The 21,705-nt window shown below is 46.2% G+C and overlaps 1 protein-coding gene across 2 annotated transcripts in view; it reads right to left on the bottom strand.

Annotated features, from left to right (window-relative positions):
• Nucleotides 1-5,150: 5,150 nt before the first annotated feature.
• Nucleotides 5,151-21,705, bottom strand: part of LOC121672782 (membrane-associated phosphatidylinositol transfer protein 2-like) — a 91,796-nt gene continuing 75,241 nt past the window's right edge. Inside the window, exons 7-16 of one of the 2 annotated variants that reach the window (XM_042045633.1) lie at nt 21,230-21,325; nt 17,968-18,072; nt 17,038-17,108; nt 14,186-14,430; nt 13,539-13,728; nt 12,409-12,528; nt 11,893-12,104; nt 7,778-7,953; nt 7,244-7,414; nt 5,151-6,044 (exon numbers count right to left, since the gene is read on the bottom strand). In XM_042045633.1, the coding sequence (XP_041901567.1) occupies nt 5,944-6,044; nt 7,244-7,414; nt 7,778-7,953; nt 11,893-12,104; nt 12,409-12,528; nt 13,539-13,728; nt 14,186-14,430; nt 17,038-17,108; nt 17,968-18,072; nt 21,230-21,325 (1,487 nt within the window). In that variant the 3' untranslated portion in view covers nt 5,151-5,943. The remainder of the gene's footprint in view (nt 6,045-7,243; nt 7,415-7,777; nt 7,954-11,892; nt 12,105-12,408; nt 12,529-13,538; nt 13,729-14,185; nt 14,431-17,037; nt 17,109-17,967; nt 18,073-21,229; nt 21,326-21,705) is intronic. The other variant, XM_042045632.1, reaches the window with a different exon arrangement.

The raw sequence follows: 21,705 nt of genomic DNA, 5'->3' as shown, positions 1-21,705 counted from the left end.
TGCGTAGCCATCAAATACATCACCTGTTCTTGCAGGGGATATGATAATACAGGGCACTGACTGTGGCAGAACCGGGCGAAGGCGCAATAATCCCAAGCTTTTGGTTATGGATGGGAAGCACCCCCCGGACAGACGGACGGACAGAAGCTGCTCGGCCCGAAGCGAGGTCTGAGAGCGGAGCCTCGGAGGGGTGCAACACTTACTGTTGGCTATGTTGGAAGCAGTGTAACTGTCTGCCATTCCTGAGACCTGGCTGGCAATGCTGATCTCACTGGCTCTCCGGAAGCCCCTGAACTGAGGGGCTGAAATGGGGGTGGACAGGGACGCGTTTTCCATGAAGACGGCACCATGAGACTGAACAACATCTGCTACAAAGTTGAAACAGGGAAATCAAAATATTAGACCAACAGACAGAGGCTGGGCAAGATGAACTCGGGGGAGAGGAAGGAAGCAAACAAAGCTGGAAGGTGCAAAAACCTTTCAGAACTGATTGGAATGAAACAAAAACACCCCACATTTCATTGGAGCTCTGGTTTGAAAAGAAAGCACACAGCACAGCAGGCAGAGACATGTGGCTGGAGGAGCAGTCTTTGATTGAGAGAAGCAAAGTAAGTAGCTCAAAAGGCAGATCCAAAGAAAAACCCAGGCAGACTTATTCAAGCAGCAATAACAAGCATGTGTCATACATACAGATGTGAATATACACAATTTTATATATTCACATTGAGACAAAATAACCAAGCTAAGGAAAACAACAAAAAAACAACCTTAGAAAGGGGGTATTTGTTTTCTTGAGATATTGAAATTTAAATTAATGTCTCCAAGATAGAAGCATTATTAAAAAACAAAAATCAAGAAAACATCTTCATGCCTGGCAGGGACTAAATTTGGACTTGTATTTTACTGCTGAAGGATACAGCCAACACTCGTTAATCTGGAGAAAGGGCTACTGAAGGGAGTCTGGTGCTGAGCACTTGTATCTCCCACTGGAGTCAGCAGATCAGGGAGCACTCAGGCTCTAAGAAAACAGAGCTTTTTTGGTACAGCATGCAGGTCTGGATTTTTAAATCCCAACCTGAGGTTTCCCAAGTTAGGCCAAACCCCTTAGTACATGAATACAGAAAGGAGGGTTTAAAATCATGCTCACACAGACCTTATATACGGATGGGAGGCAAAAGGACCTCAAACACTCAGGAGTGGCAAAATGAGAGATGCTGAAAGTCACACTAAAATCTCTGCATTTCAGTTCTCTCTCTGTAATGGGGCTAAGAGCATCCACCCCTCTGTGGATGCTGTGAGGCCGAATTAAGTGGGATATCCCAAGCTCCTGCAGGGCAGAGGTTTGTAATGCCAACACCAGGTGCTCACAGCAGGCAGCACCAGTGTGGCATTAACATGCAAAAGCAAAGCAATTCATTATGGTTTTATGGTTGCCCATCTCTGCTGCACTTGAGGAGCAGCACCTGAATTTATTCCCAGGTATCAGACAGGAGATACCAGAAAGAACATGAGCACATTACTCCCACACACCAACATCCTCCACCTATTCCAGCCTGTTTAGATATCCCTGGATTTAATCCTGGCACATGGCTGACACAGGGCATTGTTTTAGCAACTGGGTTCTTTTAATATCAATCTTTTTTTGCTTGAGGCTACTGATTTCCTCCCTCCGATCTCTCCGTTTGCAGCAGCAGCGTCTGTGCCCACACAAATCCTGCTGCAGCCGAGGGAGAGGGAATGTATGAAGCAAAAAAATGTGTGGCTAAGTGTCAGTAAAAGAGTTCTGTTCTCTGCAGGGAAAATCAGGCCACAAGCTGCTCTGTTTAAAAGCTTTGTGGACTGTGAGATCTGAGCCTTAGCAGGAGCCTGACCTGATGATGAGCTGCACACACAGCCCACGTTGTGCCTCAAAGGCCATTAGCAGCATCACTTTCTCAGCACTTTCCCCCTCTTTCTGCCTTGCTTCAAGCTGCTGGCTGTCAAGGCTGTGACCAGGATCCACAACCCAGCCAGTCCCACCAGGCCAGTGCTGTTTTCTGACTGTACAAAGCACCAGCATAAGCAAGAAGAGACAATCCAAGTGGAGAACAGGAGCTGCACTGAACCCCACTAAGGTCTCAAGGGTAAAGGGTCTCATTCCCTTTGCTGGAGGACCTGAACAACCCTCTCTTCTCTGGTCATCCCTCCCTCTCTGTTCTCTTGCCTGTGAGAGCCTCCTGTGCTCCTGCTCTTGTGTTGCCAAATGAGTGGCCCAACACAGGTGATGACCATCAGCTTCCCTGAATCCCCCTCAGATGCAAGGAGAGGTTTGGCTTTGTCTGTGTCAAGAAAAACGCCAGATTCAGGTTTAACCACCAGAGAAACCTGAACTTCCTTCCAATCCCTTAACCTAAAGCACCTGTGGCTTGAATTAGGAAGACAAGTTCAGGAGAAAAGGCTGGGCCCAGCATGGTCCTGCCTGGGGTGGTCATGGCTTTGACTCCATTAGCCCATCTTCATTCAGCTCTGCCTGAACTTCAACTCGTTTCTGAGAACTCAGAAAGTGAATAAAGGAAGAAACAGTGGGATTTTGGGTTTCCTGTTTTTTAGCCAATCTTGTTTTTCTGGGACCAGGGATTTTGGAATACAAAGAATTCACAGCAAATGCACCCAACCTCAACAGCCCTTCCAGCCCCATTCTGGTGCCATCAGAGGAACAATTCCCACTCCTGTTAAAGCTGGAGGTGTTTTAGCATCACTGAACTGTGCAGTTCAGCACTGCCTGCATTGGGGGCAGGACTCTGCTCTGCAGGGGATGAGGTGCCACCTGACAGCAGCGCTCCCCTGCTCCTGCCCACTCAGGTTGCTCTTGTGCTTTTCCCTTTCCCCAGGCTACACACCCTCTGTCCCTGAGAAAGGGCAGTTTCTAAGAAAAACGTAGGCCAGGAAAAGGCAGGGCAGGAAATGTGGAGAAAAACCTGTTTTATGCATTACAACCCCCTCAGAAAAGCTTCCTCCACACCAAAGCTGCAGTGACAGCAACTTCCGAAGAAAATCCTGAGACCTGACTTGGAGAAAGAACCCACAAACCTAACAGCATATTTCCTGAATTCATGGATTCTCTGCACCACCTCCCTTGTGCAGCAGTTTTGAAACCAAGGGGGCTTTTTTGGGGAGTGCAGTGACCAGGGTGGGATGTCACAGATGCTGCCACGCTGGCACAGACTGACCCCAGCACCTGCAGCCAGGTGCTCCTAATGGGAGCATGGGAAGTCTCCTGCACTGCAGAGGTGCATCCCCAGCCACAGCTCAGGTCCTGACAGCCACGGGGACAGAGGTGCCTTGTTTACTGCACTTTGTACTGTGACTCAGGGCTGACTCAGGGCCACTGCACCAGAGCGAGGAAGAGGAGCCTGGCTGGAGCAGTGCCCTGAGCACCCTCCCAGCAAAGCACCTGCTGCTGCTGGAACCACATGGCACAACCCATGCCACGACCCAAGATTTAACTGCACTTCCAGGGGAGTGGACGTGGGAAGCCAAAAAACTTTTGGTTTTGGCCTACCTAAGAATCTTTAATACTCATTTTGATACTGTGCTCTCTCGCTTACAGACTCATTTCTCAGCATTCTTATAAGGGAACAGCCCTGAGCCATCCTCTCAGGCAAGTCCTTGGGGTACCTGAATGACAGATTTTGAGATGTGCTATTTGGGGACTGAGCTATTGCACCAAAGCGGGAAGTACTGAAAGCAATCAAAAAATATGCACGGTTCAATAAAAACAAAAAGACTGAAAAATACAGAAAAGCCAGCCAGCTGCTCAGCACAGGCCAGGCCCTGCTTGCACTGGAGTCACTGGTCAGTGCTGGGCACTCTGCAGTCACTGCCCTGAGATCAAGAGCAACAGATTTCTGTTGTCCACGAGTTCTTGTGAGTTTGGAAATCTCCTGCAGTCCAGTGGCTGAACTGGGATTCAGCACTTGCTACACTCACATCAAGAATTGCTTGGACATGCTGTGCTCTTAACCCACAATGTGAAAAACAGAGAATCATAGAATCCTGTAATGTTTTGGGTTGGAAGAGACCTTAAAGACCATCTAATTCCAACCCCCTGCCATGGGCAAGGGATGCTTCTGCAAGCTCTGTCCTGACCACAGGCAGTATCAGCTCACAGTGAAATGGCATTTCATCAGGGACCTCCAAAGCAATCAACCAATAGTACCAGATCCTTTCCCTCTGCTCTGTCACAGAACCTCACAGCACAGGCAGCACGGCAACTGCACACCTAAAAATCCTCTCCACCTTCAGGAGACAGAGGGAGAGACCACCTGGAAAACTCAGCAATGTTGCTGTGCTGTATGACCACATAACAGCCCAAACTGCTCAGGGACAGTGAGGGTCAGCTTGTTAAAGACAAACAGGGCAGCAGAACCTGGCTCTCAATGCAAAACACCAAGAAAGGAACGAGAACGGGCAAGTGAGACACGCAGGGAAGAAAAAAAACCAAAACAAAGGCAAGTCTCATCAAAATTGCAGATGTAGCACCAGCCACAATCAGAATAAATGAGGCCATGCAGCACTGATGATGGAAAATAAGGCAAAACAAATGCATCAAACTTTGCTTTTAAGGCAGGAGATGAGAAATTGATTTAAAATAACCAACACGCAGAGCCACCCTGGGGTCTGAAAGCCTCAGTGCTGTGTTCAGCAGAGCCACGAGGAGCGTCCAAACGTGAAATACTCAAAGGGACAAAATCTGGTGTGACATGGACATCAACTGGACTTCTGGGCACGGTGGCTCATGGCTGCTGGGGAGCTGCACACTGCAGGACACCCTTTCCTGAGGGATCCTGCCCTTGGTGAGCACCACATGAGCAGGGTCACCTGGGACTGTCTCTGCCAAAGCCTCTTTCCAGCAGCACAGGCACCACAGAGGAAACCAGTCCGTGCATGGCAGCAGCTCCCCTTCCAGCATCAACACCAGAATGGGACAGAGTTTATAATCCCAAGCCCTTGTGTCCAAAGTGGCTCTCCCAGATCCAGGCGTGATCCCCAGTGGTTATTCCGTGTGGCACAGCCTGAGACACAGCACGAAGATTTCAACTCCAGGAGGCAACAGTGTGATCTCCAAAAAAGGACCCCAAGAACCCAACACCACAGACAATACAAAAGTGTAGATTACACACACTCAGCACAACCAGCACTTTTATTGGAAACATCTTGCCAATTCAGTACGGGAACAGGGATACTTGTTTCCATGAAGCTGTCCTGGTGCTGGAGAGCACCCAGAGGGCTACTTTCCATGAGGATGATGGGATTGTTCTGGATTGTCTCAACTAGAAGCAGATGGGGAAAAAAAAAACATAACAGAAGGACAAAGAACAACAGACATGCGGCCACAAAGTGTTAAACATACAAACAGTTACACCCCAGCACTTAATTATGAGTCTTCAATGAACAGACAACCTTCAAATAGAGTAAAAGAAACAAAACAGGGGTGATTTCCAAACAGACCAACATCAGAGATTAACTGGGAGCAGAGGAGAACACAACGATGGCATTTCAACAACAAAAGGGAGGCATCTTCACCCCCTTCTAAGCCAAATCCATCAATACACAGCAGATCCAGAGAAATCTTTTTTACTACGCGTGGAAAAAAATATGGCGTAAGGGAAGAATCAGACTCACAGCCTACACAGTGCAAAGCACAGGAGTACGCAGGGATGTGAGTTTGATTTTACTCTGCAAGTTCACTGAAATGAAACAGGGACCAGCATTTAGTACAGATGGGAAAATGGGGGAAAAAACAGCCTGAGAGGCTTTCTGAATTGTGAACTCCCAAAAAAGCTATGTGCATGAGGAGATGTGCACAAGCAGTGTGACACAAGGTTTTGTACAGAACCAATTATAATTGAGCACCTGGATTTTACATGATCAGCAGAACACACAGCTTAATTATAGCAGCAATTAACTTTTCTGGAGTGCCCTCCAGTGAACACTAACTTCAGGAGCAGCTTGGTGAATCATGGTTAGTCCTTCTGGGTAGTGTGTCCATCGCAACACTGACTCTAATGGAAAGGAATGGCCTGTTACTTTCTGATAAGAAAATGAAGAGGCTTTGTCTTACAGGAAAAGAGAATTTAAAGCTGGTTTTTGTCAGTTTTATTCATCAAGGCAGAGCAGTATCTCTTAAAATAACAAGGCTCAGACCTGGAGGTTTTGCAATCACTCTGCCCTTCTCACAGAAGAGCTAATTGCCATTTAACTTCACTGCATAGCAAGTGTCTCTCCAAATACAGCCAACTCAGAGGTCCAGGGAGGCTCTAATATTCCTGCTGCTGTCCAGAATGATAACCAGAGCACAGGTTTAGTATCAATGGGGCCTCTACCTCTGGGTTCAGTGAGAACAGGGGCTTTGGGATGTATTTAAGAAAAAGAAGGTAAGATGTTTAGCTGTCATTTTTTTGAAATAAGCCCCTTGCAGCTGATACCTAGAATACACCCAAAAAGCAAATTGCTTTTCAAGTTGCTATAGATTCCCTGAGCTGTTGTAACTGGCCTGGGTACAAATGCAGTTGTGGGTGGATCCATTTTTAAAAGTGTTGCAGCAAGATCTTGGCTAAATTTGACAAGTGAGTGGGGCCTGCAGAAAGCATTTTATTCACTTCATTAAACATGGGGTTTAGTTTGTGCCCATTTAACAAATCAGACTTCTAGACTGAGCAATTACAATCTTTAAAGGCACTGATACATAGAAGACCATTTCTTTGGATTTTCAACTTTAAAATTATTTAGAAGATCACCAGAATTATCCAGCTCTAGATATACAGTCTTCTTCATTTAGCCCTGCATGATTCAAATATTAAGACAAACAGGATGCAAACAAGTAAATCATCTCATCATCTCACTGTAGACTCTGCTCCTTCCAGTCTTCACTGGCCTTCCAAGTCCTAAATTCTGCCAACTCAGTTGTGTTTCATTCACTCTCAATCACAAGCACCAGCCTGGGTGTAGAACAGAGGCCTTTACAGAGAGGTCACCACCTGATGACCCTCAGCAGCTGGAGGCCCTTGTGTGACAAACAAAGGGCACATGGGACACAAGGCACTGATTTCACTGGAAGAAAATTCCTTTTCTGGTAAATCAGGAGCAAGGCTAATGCTGCAGGGCCAATCCTCTTTCTCACCATTCCCAACTGTGTGGATAACTTCATGTAAAATGTGGCTGTAACCCCTTAAACAGCTAATGTGGATCCAGAGGGACTTACCCAAAACAGCAGAGTTGCCATCGCCCAGCGGGAACCTCTGGTACCGGGGAATACTGAAGGGGGGCAAAAGGTAAAACTTCCTCTCCAAAAGAGGCTCGAGGCGTGAAGCAGATGGGTCTGCAGGGTGGAACAGGTTATAGACCTGCTGACAAGCTGGTCTGAGCTGAAAGACTAAAAAGACAAAGAAAAAAAATCCCTCAAGTCTCAAAATACTACTTTTTAGAATATAGTAAATATTTGTCTCTGAAAAGGACAACTGTCGGGTTACAAAATTGCAAAGGATTTATCATCTCCCTCATCTCCCAGTTCAGTCAACTGAAACAAGTTATTACAATGTTTACAGACTTAAGAATTATCCAGTACTTTTCACGTTTGGAAATCATGTAATCGGTGGTGCATAGAGCACACAGAGATCTGCTTCTTTACGGTGCAATAAATATGATACAGAAATGTTTGGCTTTAACCAGATTCCTGCAATTGCAGCAGGAGGTGCTTACACCACCCACCAAGGGAGCAGTCTGCATCAGGACTTACTGTCAAGAGCTGGAATTACAGTTTTCCGCAGTGCAAGCACCAGACCCAAGGGAGAACCAAAGAGGAAGAAGTCGGTGATCTCAAAGTCAAACTTCCCAATATTTCCTCCATCCAACATTGTGGAGCTGCTGGATCGCCTGGATGTGGGGTCGTTTCTCAGGACACTAGAATGTAAACTGGGAGAAGAACAGAAAATAAAGTCAGAATTTTATTCTGTGTTTTCATAATTAAAGCCTGGATTAGTGATTGACAGCGGATATAATTTCTATCTCTTCAGTGAAGGAACTGTGCTAATCAACCCACAATGACCCCATTGCACTGGCATAATTTAGATGTACAAATGCAAGCTTCAAGTGAGTTCATTTACACACCATCTCCTCAAAATGCTTTTTCTTTAAGGAGTTAAAATTTTGGTTGCTGCTACTGTATCAAACGTGTCCAGCTTTTCCTCCCTCTCTCAGGTGCCAAATCTGTTCGACAGATTCCACCTCTGTGGTGGAAAAAATGTTTGCAAAATTCCATCGCTGTGTAGTGCAGGCTGGGCAATGCACAGGTTTAACACAGAGATTTAAATTCACATTTTCCTTGGACATTGAAGAAGCAGCAGCAGGAACACTTAGGTGAAAATGCTGGGAATCCACCCCCACGTTAGAGAGAGTTGCTTCTTTACAGTCTAGATCTGGGAATGCAAAATGACAGATGTGTAACACTGATAACCTGGTTCACAAAAGGCTTTCTGGGATGCTTCTGTTCCCACCCAAAAGCACGAAGCTGCAAATTCCTTTGCTCTCCAGGCTGTACAGATTCCAGTGGCAGCTGTAGTGGGTTGTCTCATTATAATTAGAAGCAGAGAGTTGAAGGCAGTACCAGCAGTGCCTTTAAGAGGGTGTTTGCAAACACTTTAAAAAGCATCAGAACAGGTTCTACAAAACATGTAGGAGAAATGGATCCCGTAAGAGTTGGGTTGGATAAAGAATTTACTGGCCTGGAGTTGGGAATGACGCAAATCCAACAGTCTCCTGCCAGCTCTGTGGCCCCAAAACAAAACCCTGGGTGGTGACCAGCACTTGTCACATCCTCATGTGCAACAGCTCTGGCTCATCATGGCCACTTCTGAGGGCACCAACACTCCAGCACTGCTGTGATCCCAAAACAGGGCTGTTCTTCCCCACCACCCTCAGCACCAGAGCAGCTGCTCACAGACCCCTCAAGACACAGCCACTCAGCCCAGGAGCAGCTGCAAACGCTCACACTTTCGGGGAAGAAAACCGGGCTTCACGCAGACTTTGCCTTCCTGCCACAGCAAATAACACATCATGCCAGAGACAGCTCCTCTGCTGAACACCATTCCCAAAGGACGCTAAACCTCCGCCTGCTCCTGCTGCGCTGTCATGTTCCCTCTGGAGCTGCACACACGCACATGCACGGCTCTGCTCTCCCGGTTCCCAGCCAGGGAATGATAAGTTACTTATGCCAGACACACACACATCACGGGGAGTCAAAACAGTGGTGTCAAATGCAGGAGGAACGGGAGGTTACAGCAGTGACAGCTAAAACGAGCCTGTTCCTGTTCCTGTGATGCAAACGAGCCTGCCTGAGATCACAGTGCTCAGCTGCAGAGCCCTGAAACACATCTGAGAACAAGCCACCTTCGGTGGAGCTACAATTGCTTTAGCTAACAAGATGAAATGCATCAAGTTTGCTGTGTGTGAGGAATGCAAAGTCATTTAGGACACGCTCAGCTTTGCTGAAGGGAGGGTGACAGCGACGGGATTCCAACAAAGGCACCAGAGGAAAAGCTATCCCGACAGCAGGATGGGTGCAGGGGGTTTTGGTGTATTCCATACAGCTTCCCACAGCATCTCTTCGTGGGGAAGGGAAGAAGCAGAGCAGGCACAGCACTGAGCAATTTGGGCAGCTTCTCTCCTTTTGCCAGGAACTTGGTATCGTCTTTTCAGCAACAAAAGAAATGAGAGCCAAGGGGAACTCTGGATCCATCATGCTCCAAGCAACCTACAGTGCCCTGTTCTCCCTTTAAAAAGCAGCAGATGTACTGTGTGCATTAATTAAACAAGAGCGTATGGATTTCTGAAGCAAATCAACTCATTTACAATAATACAAGTACAGCACAGCCAGAAATAATGTAGTTGTGCAGAAGGACTGAATTTAAAAATAAATGTGTGATTGTAATCTCCAGATGCTGCTCTGGCTTGCTGGGCATTATCCCAGAGAAGTGGGTAGGTCTGATACATGAATAAAAATGAGTGTCTTTGGCACAGGCTGAAATCTGCAGTGGGCACGGACAGAAAGGTCCCCGTTTGCCAGGCTGCCCGTCTGCCGAGCCCAGGAGGAAAACTTGGCTCTGTTCTGCCAACCTCCTGTTCGAAGCCACGTCACACTAGGGCTTGGTTTTTGCATGGGAAAAAATCATTCCTTGGTGGCAGAGGCCAACAGGGCATTCTGCTGGTGCTGGCTGGGAGAACAAGGTCCAGGGACGGGCGTGGGAGCGACGTCCTGCTGACATACAGGAGGGAACGAGTGAATCCCTGCTCCTCAGCCTCCCCTGCACCACAGAGCTGAGTGAGAGACATGCAGAGAGAGCTGCTACTGCAGCTTCAACCTGCCCCTTTCCCTGAGGGAATCCTGGTCTTGAGTTCTGGGAAGAGCCAGACATTTTTAACCCAAGTTCTAAAGGGACATTTAAAAACACATAAAAACTCTTAAGAAGTAAAGATGCACCAATCTGTCACCCCACTGAATGCTGACAATTCTTGCCAGGGACCCACAAGTGCTGCATGTTGGGTGCAGGCACAGCCCTTCAGAGATGGAACAGGAAGGATCAGCACAAAGCTATTTGGAACAACAAACTGAGCAATCCATTATCCCCATCAGGCTCAGCACTTATTCTAAAATAGGTGTAAAAATGCATCAAGATGCCAGCCCGGTTTCCTTAACTGAGTCTGTGCCCCTGAGGTCAATAACGAGGAGGAGAATGAGCACATTTTTGCATGACTCATATTTTCTCCTGTGATGCAGGAGACTGTTTTGAGGAGGCAAAAACAAGAGCCTGATTGCCTTTTATTAACCTGCTGGAAATAGCCAAGAACCTTATTGTGGATTTTGTAAATGCAGCTGTCTTTCTGAATACCCTATCTCTGTGCACCAACAACATTCACTTCGACACCTTCTCTCTCCTATAAATCATTTACAAAAGGGCCCTGATGTGGCAGGACAACAGAAGTCCCTGTGCTGAAGAAATGACTCCAAGTAGTGATGGAGGGGGAGAAATGCAGGAGAAGCCTTCAGCTCAGCACAGGGCAAAAGGAGCAGCCTTGGACGCAGCTGCAATGCAGGTAATGGGGTTTGCTGTGGGGGACACTGCTCCCCACTTCCTGGGACATGAGGGAAGAGGGATTAAGAACATATTTACTGCAGTTCCTCCAGGCCTGCAGGAGAAAAAGGTCTGGGCTGTCCAGTTCCAGAGGCTGAAGAAGATGATTCAGCCAGAAAAATCCTCTGGATTTACAGAAATAATCCCTGAATGACCAGTGGCCATGGACAGACTGCTGTTAACAGACACATTCTGAAAGTCCATTTGAAAAAGCTTGAAAATGTGATACTGGGGGCTTCAGCAGTGACTAACAAATTTGAGATGTGCCCTTGGTGAAATGAAGCAGCCCTGGCAGGGGACAGAATAACTCAAGATCAGGTTTCAGAGAAGCTTTAAAATTAACAATGCTGGCTTCCCAGTTCTGCTTCAGCGAGTTCCCTTACACGATTTCTCCATTTGCTTTCTGACCTCCATCCCACACTTGCAGCACAGCAGAGAAGCAGTTCCCTGACTGCCTTGGCTGTCACACGACAGCTCAAAGGGCTTCTTGCCATTGCAACACTGATGCAGTACAGAAGCTGGATTCTCTCAGTACCACTCAGCAAGAAAGCTGTTAATTTTATTTGCATATACAACACACTGAAATCGATAACCCTCTAATCTAAATTGTTTTCCTCCACCCTGCTTATCACAGGATGACAAAGCAACACTCAGGTTCCACAGATGCACCACCCTCAGCTCCAGGACACTGCTGGATCTGTTCCTTCCAAATCTTAAATCTTACCTTGAAAGAAAGGCTTGATGTTGCTTTATCGTGTCCAGTTCATAGGTGGATGAATCACTCCTTTTTCGTGGCAGCTGCTTCTTTGGATCTTCTCCGTTGCTACGAGGAATATCAATGTTGCTCCTGCTGAGGTGTCTGCTGGCTTCCAGATTAGAGCCACTGGAACAGTGGCTGTTGTTCACTGTTATTCCAGGAGACAGAAGGTCGGTATCCTGGGATTTGAAGTACATGGATTTAGCTGAATTAAGAATACACCCACATTGTAACACCTCCCTCCTATCCTCCTTTCCCCATTTACCCCAAGATCCAGTTGAGGCCAATACAGAATCTCAGGCTCAACCACTCCCTCACACTTCACACCAGAGGCTGAAACGTCCCTGTTTAGAGCAAACACACCCAAACTGACACCCATATGCACCTTAAGACATGTCTGCCATTGATAAGGAATCGTCTTTGTTGTTTCAGGAGATCCTTACTAAAAACAGGGTCCATGGAGGAACTGGGAGCCAGCATTACCTGGACGCTCACAACGCTCCCTCGCCGACTGCTGTTCTGGCTCTCGGACACGGTCTGATTGCTGTAGCATAAGGCATCAAATCCCAGGATCCCTCCAACACAGTCCCCTACCAAGCAGACCTGAGACAGTCAACAGAAGCAGGGGAGGAGAAGGAGGAGAAATAAAAAAGAAATTTAAAAAAAAGTCCCTTGACTTCAGTTCAGAACTAACGGTTGGACAGAGCGCTGGATTACAGCCAGACAAGCTGGAGTAACAGGATGCCCATAACTGTTCAGCCCATGAAATCTGGCATTGCCTGCAGACTCCCATTCTCTCACACAGCTCAGGTGTCCTGGCAGTCCCTACCAGCCAACTGGAGTGACAGGACAGTAACACAGAGCTCTGATCCCGGTGCTAACTCAGGAAACCAAGCTGGATCTCCCTTGCCAGCTATCCGTGCTAGCTCAGGAAAGCTTCTGCCCATTTGTATCCTGAGGGGATAACACTGTCCTGCCTCTGAAGGTATAGGCAGGCAGGCACAGTAAAGCACCAAGATGCCTGGGCAGGAGAGGGCTGGCTGGGAAGAAGCTCAGGATGGATAAACCACGCTACAGCAGTGCAGTGTGACAGCTCCTCCAATGTCTCTGCTCTCGTGGGGCTGGGGAGTCACTTTGCTCAGAGGTGTGAGGCTCAGTCATGCTCTTTATGGGGTGCAGCAGCTGCACAGTCTCAAAAAATAAACCCATGGGTGCAACAGCTCCAGCACGAGCTGCTGAAGGTCCTTTAAAGCCAGGAATGCTTAAACAGCCTTGGTTTGCAATGGGGAAGAGACCATGTTTAGTAACAAAGGCAGCATTCCTGCTCGGGCAAGGTGTGTCACACTGAAACCTGATTAACTTCAATGCTTTGGAGCTTCATTTCTGAACACAAACTCAGACTGCTTTGAATCCCAAAGATTCAGGACAGCGCACAAGCACTAATCTCTCCCTCTCAGAAAGAAAGAAATGGAAAGCACAACACTTCCTTATTGCAGCCCAACACTGCCACGCTTCCAACCCTCCTGAGACACTGAAGGCAAAGAGAGAATTTCAGAAGGAAATTGCTTCATTTATTCTTCCTCTGGCTGTGGCATGAGCAGCCCCTGGCTCACCTGGCCATTGAAGGAGGTGCCCTCCTGGGATTTGATGAACTCACTGTAGGCCTGGTTGGCTCTGACAATGACAGTGGCCACGGCTTCTTGGTACTGCGGGGAGGACGTGGCGAGCAGCGGGAGCGCAGCGAGGGGAATGTGATCCTGGCTGTTGGACAGGCAGCCCTCGTCATAACTGTATGGGCTGAGGCTGAAGAGGGCAAGAGACAGTGGGAATATGGGGAAAACAACTTGCAGACAGTACAGTCAAGTGTTGTTGTTCATAAAAAAAGCCCCAAGACAGGAAGGCCATTTATTCCTCTGTGAATGGGTGAGAGCTTAATAAATCTTTCCCTCCCATCAAACGTAAATCTTCAAGGACAACACACTTACACTGACAGAACAACCCCCAGACAAGGAATTAAATCCTCAGTATTTATTGGATTAATTAGAATAAATCAATCTCAGAACTTGTGCTGCATGATTACCGTATTCACTCCAGCTAAGTATGAAATCGAGATTGAATGCCTTGCTGGTACATTAATAAATGCATTCTCAAAGCATGGCCAGAGCTTTCAGTGCTACATGCAGAACATCTCAGGGAAACAAATAAAACAAAACAAAACCCCCAAAAACCCCCACTCCATGATAAAACAGCATCAACTTACCTGGACACCAGGGAAAATGCTTCGGAGCAGATGGCTGGGCAAGGGACAAGTTTGATGGCAATGTGTCCCAGAGCAGCTGGGTAATGCACCCTCATCACTGTGTCAAACACAGTTGTGATGGTGTTGACATCCCCTTGCTTAGAGCTCTGGTCACCACTTCCTGAGTCCAGGATGTTCCCTCCGTGGAGGACCAAGAGGAGGACATGGATTTTACTTGGCTGCATTAATGGCTGCACTGATTCATCCTAGGTGGGGATGGAAGAGAAACAGAAACACTCATTTTTCAAAGGGGGGACTTGCACTTCATTTATGGCAAATTAATTTGTGGCAAAGGCCATTAGATACACCAGAATACAACAGCTGAGAACCTGAGTACTCCTTCCAGGTATCTTATCCTACACTTGTGCATGCACAAATGCACACACAGCCTCAGCCTGACTCGTCAGAAGCAGAAGGAATGCTGAAAGTCAAAAAAAACCAACATAAAATTGTATCCAGGTAAAACATGGCAGCAGTAAAGACATTTCTTGTGTGTATTAGAGTGGAAAAATACAGAAATAAGAGATGGGTGTTGCTTTTTGTGGGGTGCTGAGCTGCAGTGAAACACATTCAGCAAAATTAACAAATGAGATCAAACAGGTCAGCAAGCGGCAAGTTACTGAGAAGTTGTGGGAAGATCAGCCATTGCATGTTTGCCTAACACAGAAGTTATAAATAAGAGTTCAGATTTGCTTAAACTGTTGCAAGAGAGGAACTGAAAAAAGTTGATGGCCCTATAACCCAAGGAATGGCCAGCACGTGGCTGCGAGACTGCTGCATGAGCACAGTGAGGGATTTTAATCTGGCTGCCCAGATGATTTGCTTCTTGTGTTGAACCAATTCCTTGCCTAAACACACAAGCTGTAATTTGGGGGAAGGAGGGAATTGTACCCTTATCATTAATGCCCTGCCAGAAGAGCTGTAAGCCCAATCCTGACACCCCAGGCAGGTACAAGAGCATCCATGTGCACATATTGTAACACAACAGAGCAGTAACTATTTTTAAAATCTATTTGCTACCAGGGCTTTCAGTGTCTACAGCTCCCACACGGACTCAAATCATCCATCCCACACCTCTGAGATCTGTGCAAACCCTCCTGTACCTGACGCCTGGGTTAGCAAAGACAACACCTGAGAACATCCTGAGCAACTCCCTGTTGCCACTGACAGGGGGTATGGAAGGGGTGGAAGGCAGCAGCGTTTTCCATTTGGCAAATTGTTCTAATTCTAGCATCTTTAGTCACCTGTTGTCCTTTGAGCAGCGATTGAGTCCCTGACAGGCCTGCTGGTGGGAGGAAAGCATGCCCAGGCACACATTAGCAGCCTAACAACTAGATTACATTTTTACCAGATACTGTTAAAGCTTGTCTTACTACACAGCCCACCAGAGGTATTAAAATTCACATCCAAGTCTGTAAAAACGATTTTCACAGACCTCCTGCATAAGAACGGCCTTTAATTATTTAGTGCCGTTCCACCGTACTCATGGCTGCTCTTGAAACCTTCTGTGAGTCCAGTTTTAGCACCTGCACAGTGAACCTTTCCCTGGGTGGAGGCACAGGAGGAGCCCTCAAAGTGTCTCAGCACCTCTTCTGCTTCCAGACAAGTATTTTAAGTGCTCATTTGGAGAACGACATGAGTCACCATGCTCAGGTCATGCAGAAGTTTATCAGCAATGATTTGGAGGCACCTTTCAGTACATTACCCTCTGCTCTGAAGGAAGTGGGGAACTGCTGATTCGTTTAAGGGTGGAGGTAACAATTTAGAACTTCCTTGTAAGATCTGGAGCCTCTTAAAACACCTAAATCCTGAACCACCTTCTGGTGAGGGAAGCTTTTAACCTGAAAATCATTGCAATTGGTGGCACAGGAATTTCATACTATTTTAGCAGACAGCTTGTGAACAACTACAAATAACTGTCTTTTTCATCTTGCTTTGAAGTCTGTTCTTTTTCTAAAATGAAGGCAGAAACAGGAGGGGGTTGAGTTTGCACAGCCCTCTGAGGAAGACAAGGTTCCCACACCATCTTGAGCTCCAAGAGAAATCTTAGGGCTGTGACTTGCCTATTTTGAGGTGGCCAGAGATGTTCCCCTCCCAGCCACCCACTCTCCTCGTGGCCCTTGAGCTCTCATTCTATTATGGAAAAGCCAAACCACTGTGAACTTAGAGCCTGGCACAAACAGTAATTCCAAAACTCATTGTCTTTGATGGACCACTCAGACATAATATAGGCACTCTGCAGAGCAGCTGCACCACCTCTGCAGCACAGACAGGCAGCTACTGTAAGGGCAGGACAGGAACAGTCACCCCGGGGTGTCTCACAAGTCTAGAAAACCGGGGTGGGTCAGTGTGGTGTTATTTATTTATTATTTAGCCCAGAGCACTAACACAGGCTGTGCTATAACTGGTTTCCACACAAGACCCTGAGCAGCTCCACACTGTGGGCTTCAGCTGAGTGCTGTCCTTTGCACCTTGGTGCTGCAGGAATGTGCTCTCCCACTCCCACACTTGCTCATCTGGCATTGCAGGATAGCCCTACCCAGCCTCGAGCTGCTCTGATCCCCACAGGACTACCAGTTTTTTCCAGCTGGATACCTGATGCTGCCTGCAAACTACACAGCTTCTTCTACATGATGTTCAAAAGATGGGAGAAAAATCCCTTAAATCTGAAGTACAAAAGGACACACACAGGTGTTACTGGGGCTCAGCAGCACATGGAGACAAGACATTGCTGACAGCAAAGGGACCCGTTTATCCCACACAGAGACCTTCCACCAACGAAGGATCTTGTTCTGAGAAGCCAAAGCACTCACCTCGATGATGCTGAGCCTCTCCACGCTGGAGCCAACGCGGTACTCTGCTGATGTCTCCTGGTACAAGTCACCTGGAAACACAGAGGTGTAGAATGTCAGCACTGCCAGATGCTCTTCGGTAAAGAAACTCTTCCGTAAAGACACTGCTTGTTCCAATGCCTCACATCTCCTTCATTATTTCACCAAATCATCCTCTCCCTCCTTCTTGCCTCTTTCCACCTGAGAAGCCTGGGCAATGCTGGGTCATTTATTTTCCAGCAATTTCTCATAATCTGGGTAAGAGCTGAGGACATTAGTGAGCTCTTCTCTCATTACAGAGATCTGGTACCGCTGCTTTATTAAGGATGGCAACAATGGGAAATCCCTGCACAACTGTCAGAAATGATTGGTTTGTGGGAAAATAAAAGGAATTGCTTGAACTACACTGGGGAGTAGAGATCTGATGTATTCCTACATCTGTGCCTACACAGACTGACTTTGTACCAGAAAGCCTGAGTGTCACCTTCCACCGTGAATCGCTCTGGCTGAGGAGCTACCGATTCCTTTCATCACTTCATAATGATGAGCAGAAAATAAAACTGACGCAGATACAGTCAAGAACAAAGGATGGAGCAAAGGGAAAGAAGAGTCAGGAGAAATTCAAGTCATTCAAGACAGAGCTGGGATATTTCATCATTATATGAGAGAATCCTGGCTGTCACACAAAGGAGCCAAACCAACATGGAAAATAAAAGAGAATCAAAATCTATCCCAGCTCCCACTGAGCAAATCTTTTTCGGCAGCACCGGGCAGTCATTTTTATGCTCTGTCTCAGCTTCTCCCTTTGTGAGACAAGGATAACAAGTTTTACCTTGTTCACAATGAGGCTGTGACAATTGCCTGGAAATACAGTAAAACAGCACATGCAGTTTGTACTTGGAAAAGAATTACCCTGGACATCATCGCATTCGGGGGTTTCAATTTTATCCATCAGATCGTTGGAACTCCATTTTGTTATTTCTTTCGGGAACATTTCCTCATTGTCAGACAAGTCCTCTTTAAAAAAACAGATTTTTTGAGAGTCACACACACAAAAACATGTATACAGACAAGAGCACAGAATAGAATTTTAAATAAAACCAAGGCCCCATAACTCTATGCAATCTATCAACACTTGGATAATTTAAGTCATAATAAACCATATACTTTACCAGCTTTTGCTATATAGAAACCAAAGCACCTTTTGAAAAGTAAACAAAATGTTTTAGTTGCATGATTTAAAAAAACAAAACCTCTAAAACATGGAAAAAAGTAACTTGGATTTTTAATGCTACCATCTAAGGTACCACGTTTGGCCTTTGTCTTGCTACTTTCTCTGATTGGAGCCAGAATGCTCCAATACAGGAGAGGACAAAGCAAGGATTCCCACTGGGATTCTCCCAGACCCCATTTGAGAGCTGTGGGATTTCTTTGGGGGAAGCAGGGACAAGGATCACTGTTGCTCATAGGATTGAACACCTAAAAAGGCAGGAGCAACGAAGGGAATGTGACCTCCCCAGGCTGATTTCCTCAAGAGACGAGACACAGAGCATGGATCTGTCATTTCCTTCCTACCTCAGTATCTTCCAAATCCCCTGGCTCAGTTCAACTATAGTCAATAAAGAACAAGGGTCCCAAAAAATATTATGTTCCTCAAGTGAAATTAAAAGGAAGAGATATACAAAGGGGAGCTCTCCTTTCTCTTTTTTTTTTTCCATTGAGGATGTATCTTTTGCTGCTACGAAGGTTAAGTGCTTTCTAATTTATTTATACTTCTGTGCTTAGTATGTCTTTCCTGAAAATTTTGGGCTTGCAAATTTAATAAAGAATTTTAAACATAATAACAGCAGTAATTACAGATGTCTTGAAGATCTAAAAGCTGTAATCTTCAGAGTCCCAGACTAGGATTTCCCCTTTCTTATTGCTGTAGAGTTACGAAGAAAATAATTAGCTGGAAGAATCCCACAATGGGGAACAAAAAAAGGTTATGAAATATATTAGTCTTTTCAGCAAATCTGAGCAACAGCTTTAAAAAAAATTCGTATGAAGGGCACTAAGTGAAGATCCAAGCAAAGCCTGATTATTTTTAGGAGCTTCTATTTCAACTTTGACCATAAAAAGAGAGCAACCTGGAAATTTTGCACCAGCATGCCATTTCCTTTTTCAACCATGGAAAAAATTTGAGTAAATCCCAATTTCCCTGCACATGGGAGCGTGGAGCTGCCTGTCCAGAGTAAGTGGAAAGCACAGGCTTGTAACACATGTGCTGGCAGAGAATTAAGAGGACGATTGCACTCAAAGCTCTTCCAGCAACTTAATCTAAATATTAAACTTAATTCCTTGAGAGGTCTAATTACAGCCCTTACTGCTGCTCAAGTGATCCCTGAATGGGATATTACTCCCATTATTAGCATTTATTACAGGATAGATATTCGATATTACTGTATTTGTCACTATCTTTACCAGTGAATGAGGGTGAGTGGGAAGCTGGAGACAAGGAATCTTCTCGGGCTCAGGTTACGCCCACTGCGCTGCGAGGAAATTTTGTGTGTGTGTGTGTGTGTGTGTGTGTATGGGAAGCACTTCTGAGGAACTCTGCTGGATGTTGACTCACATCCTGAGCCGTGCCAGTTCCCATGGTACCGACCCCGGCAGGATGAGCTGCGAGTGGAGCCTCATCCCTGCTCACAGACCCGGAGTCTCTGCGGGCCAAGGGACACCGAGAGGTCCCTCCTGGGGACGGGCTCTGCTCAGCTGCACACACACACCAAGGCTTTGACTCGTGAGCCAAAATCCCACCAGATTTAGGCAGACTTTTCAACCCAACTGTGCCGACTGCAGAGGACAAACTGTGCGTACACGGAGACTCGCTGTTGCTCGCAGGAGAGCAGCTGCTTTTACTCTTAGCACCCTCCTACAAGTATTGCAAGAGAGGTGCACAAGGCTCGTTTTTGTTAAGTCCCTTTCCCAGGCCTGTTAGGAGCATGCCAGGGATTCCCTGGGGCCCTGGATCCCAGGCAGAGCTGTCTCATTCTCAATTTTATTACTGAGTAATTAAAAAGGCAAGAAGCGTGTGGATAGCAACGGTGCCGTTTGGATGACTCATTCCTCTTCCCTTGTATGTGTATTGCTGCAATAAATCCCTCACATACTTGTTGTAAATGCTACATAAGTTAATAAATAAAGACACTTAAACTAAGTTGGCCCATCCCCTTCCTGGCAGGAGACACACATTTATCCCAAATACGTGTCCTGGCCATTTCAGCTGCTGTTGGGCAGGTCACTACACTAACACACCCCCTTCTACCCCACAATTTGAGACCCATGCCTAAAAACTTCATGGGAGAACTTTTCTGGAACACAATGCTATCAGTTTTGGAGGCTGAACTTCAGCTGAGCATCAGCAAAATTCTGCTTTGCAAAACTGGGGTGTCATCTTTTAACAATTGCATTTCCCAACTTCATCCAACCTCTCACTTCCATCAGACCAGCTGGGAGAAGAGTCCATCTGTTGCCAATAGAGACAGAGCCCTTCAGGCTTAAATTTGCATTAAGTCCAACATATAAAATGAGTGCAGTGGAACAAAGCTTCTTTACACACACATGCACAGAGAAAAAAATATAACAGCGTTCGCTTAATACAGATAATCAAAATTACTTTGAGAATTCTGGAATCAACACTGATTAATTTTGGCACCTGAAGTACCTGGTTGCATTTGCTGTTGTATTTGTTGGAATGGTAGAATGAGGAGTTAATAAAGGCAAACTTGGGTCTCTTCAGGCCCAGACAGAACAATTAATCATAGCTCTAACTGATTAAAAAACAAATTAGAAAAATAATCAGTCACAGTGAATCATTAGGACACACCCACAGCCCAGTTAGTACTGCTAGATTTCACGCACACTCATTTGCACCAAATAAAATACAACCCCTAGGGCTAAGACTGTTCAAGATCCCCTCAAACAGCTCAGACTGCACCTGAAATGGTGCTGCATTAATATAAGAGTATGCTGGGTGATGCTGGAAGAAGCTGCACGTCATGGTTAGAAAGGAAAAGACTTCAAAACAAAAAAGTCTCGCTTCCTTCCCTGCTCACCCCCCGCCCTTCATGCCTTCCGTTCTCTTACCCCACCATTTCAGGGAAGAAACGATGGTGATTTAGGCTCCACATACCATGTGCATCAAAGAATTCATCATCTGAGCTGTCATCTGAATCCCTGGCAATGCTCTGCATCCTCCACTCGGAGATACTATGGCGCGAGGGACTTGCTGGAAGAAACAAAAAAGCCTTATGCGAAACGCGACATCGACAAGACGGAGAGTTCCCAACATGATCTTTGCTGGAGGAAGAATCATGTGTTCTCTAAGAAAATTCACTGCTGCAATATTAAAAAACACAAAACCCCGATGATGCTGGTGTGATGTCAGTGTACCGCTTTACAGATCCTGTTTGTTTACTGTTGGTAGAACCTGCCAGCAAGATGCTACATTAAAGCAAAGCTGCTTGGATCACTCTTCTGCTATTTTGAATGGCAGCTATTTATAATTGTTAGTAGGACGTGCAAAATCAGCTGGGTTTTAAAGTTTGCAATTAGGAAGGAAGCAGGCTGATTGGAAGCTTTCTCCGTGCCTCTCATCAGCACACAAGC

This window comes from Corvus kubaryi, unplaced genomic scaffold (genome assembly GCF_017639235.1).
Source record: "Corvus kubaryi isolate FWS band 111438036 unplaced genomic scaffold, C.kubaryi_AGA036_p1.0 64960, whole genome shotgun sequence".
NCBI classification, from domain to species: Eukaryota; Metazoa; Chordata; class Aves; order Passeriformes; family Corvidae; genus Corvus; species Corvus kubaryi.
Note: the sequence above shows the minus strand (reverse complement) of the source record. Positions and strands in the feature narration are given on the sequence as shown.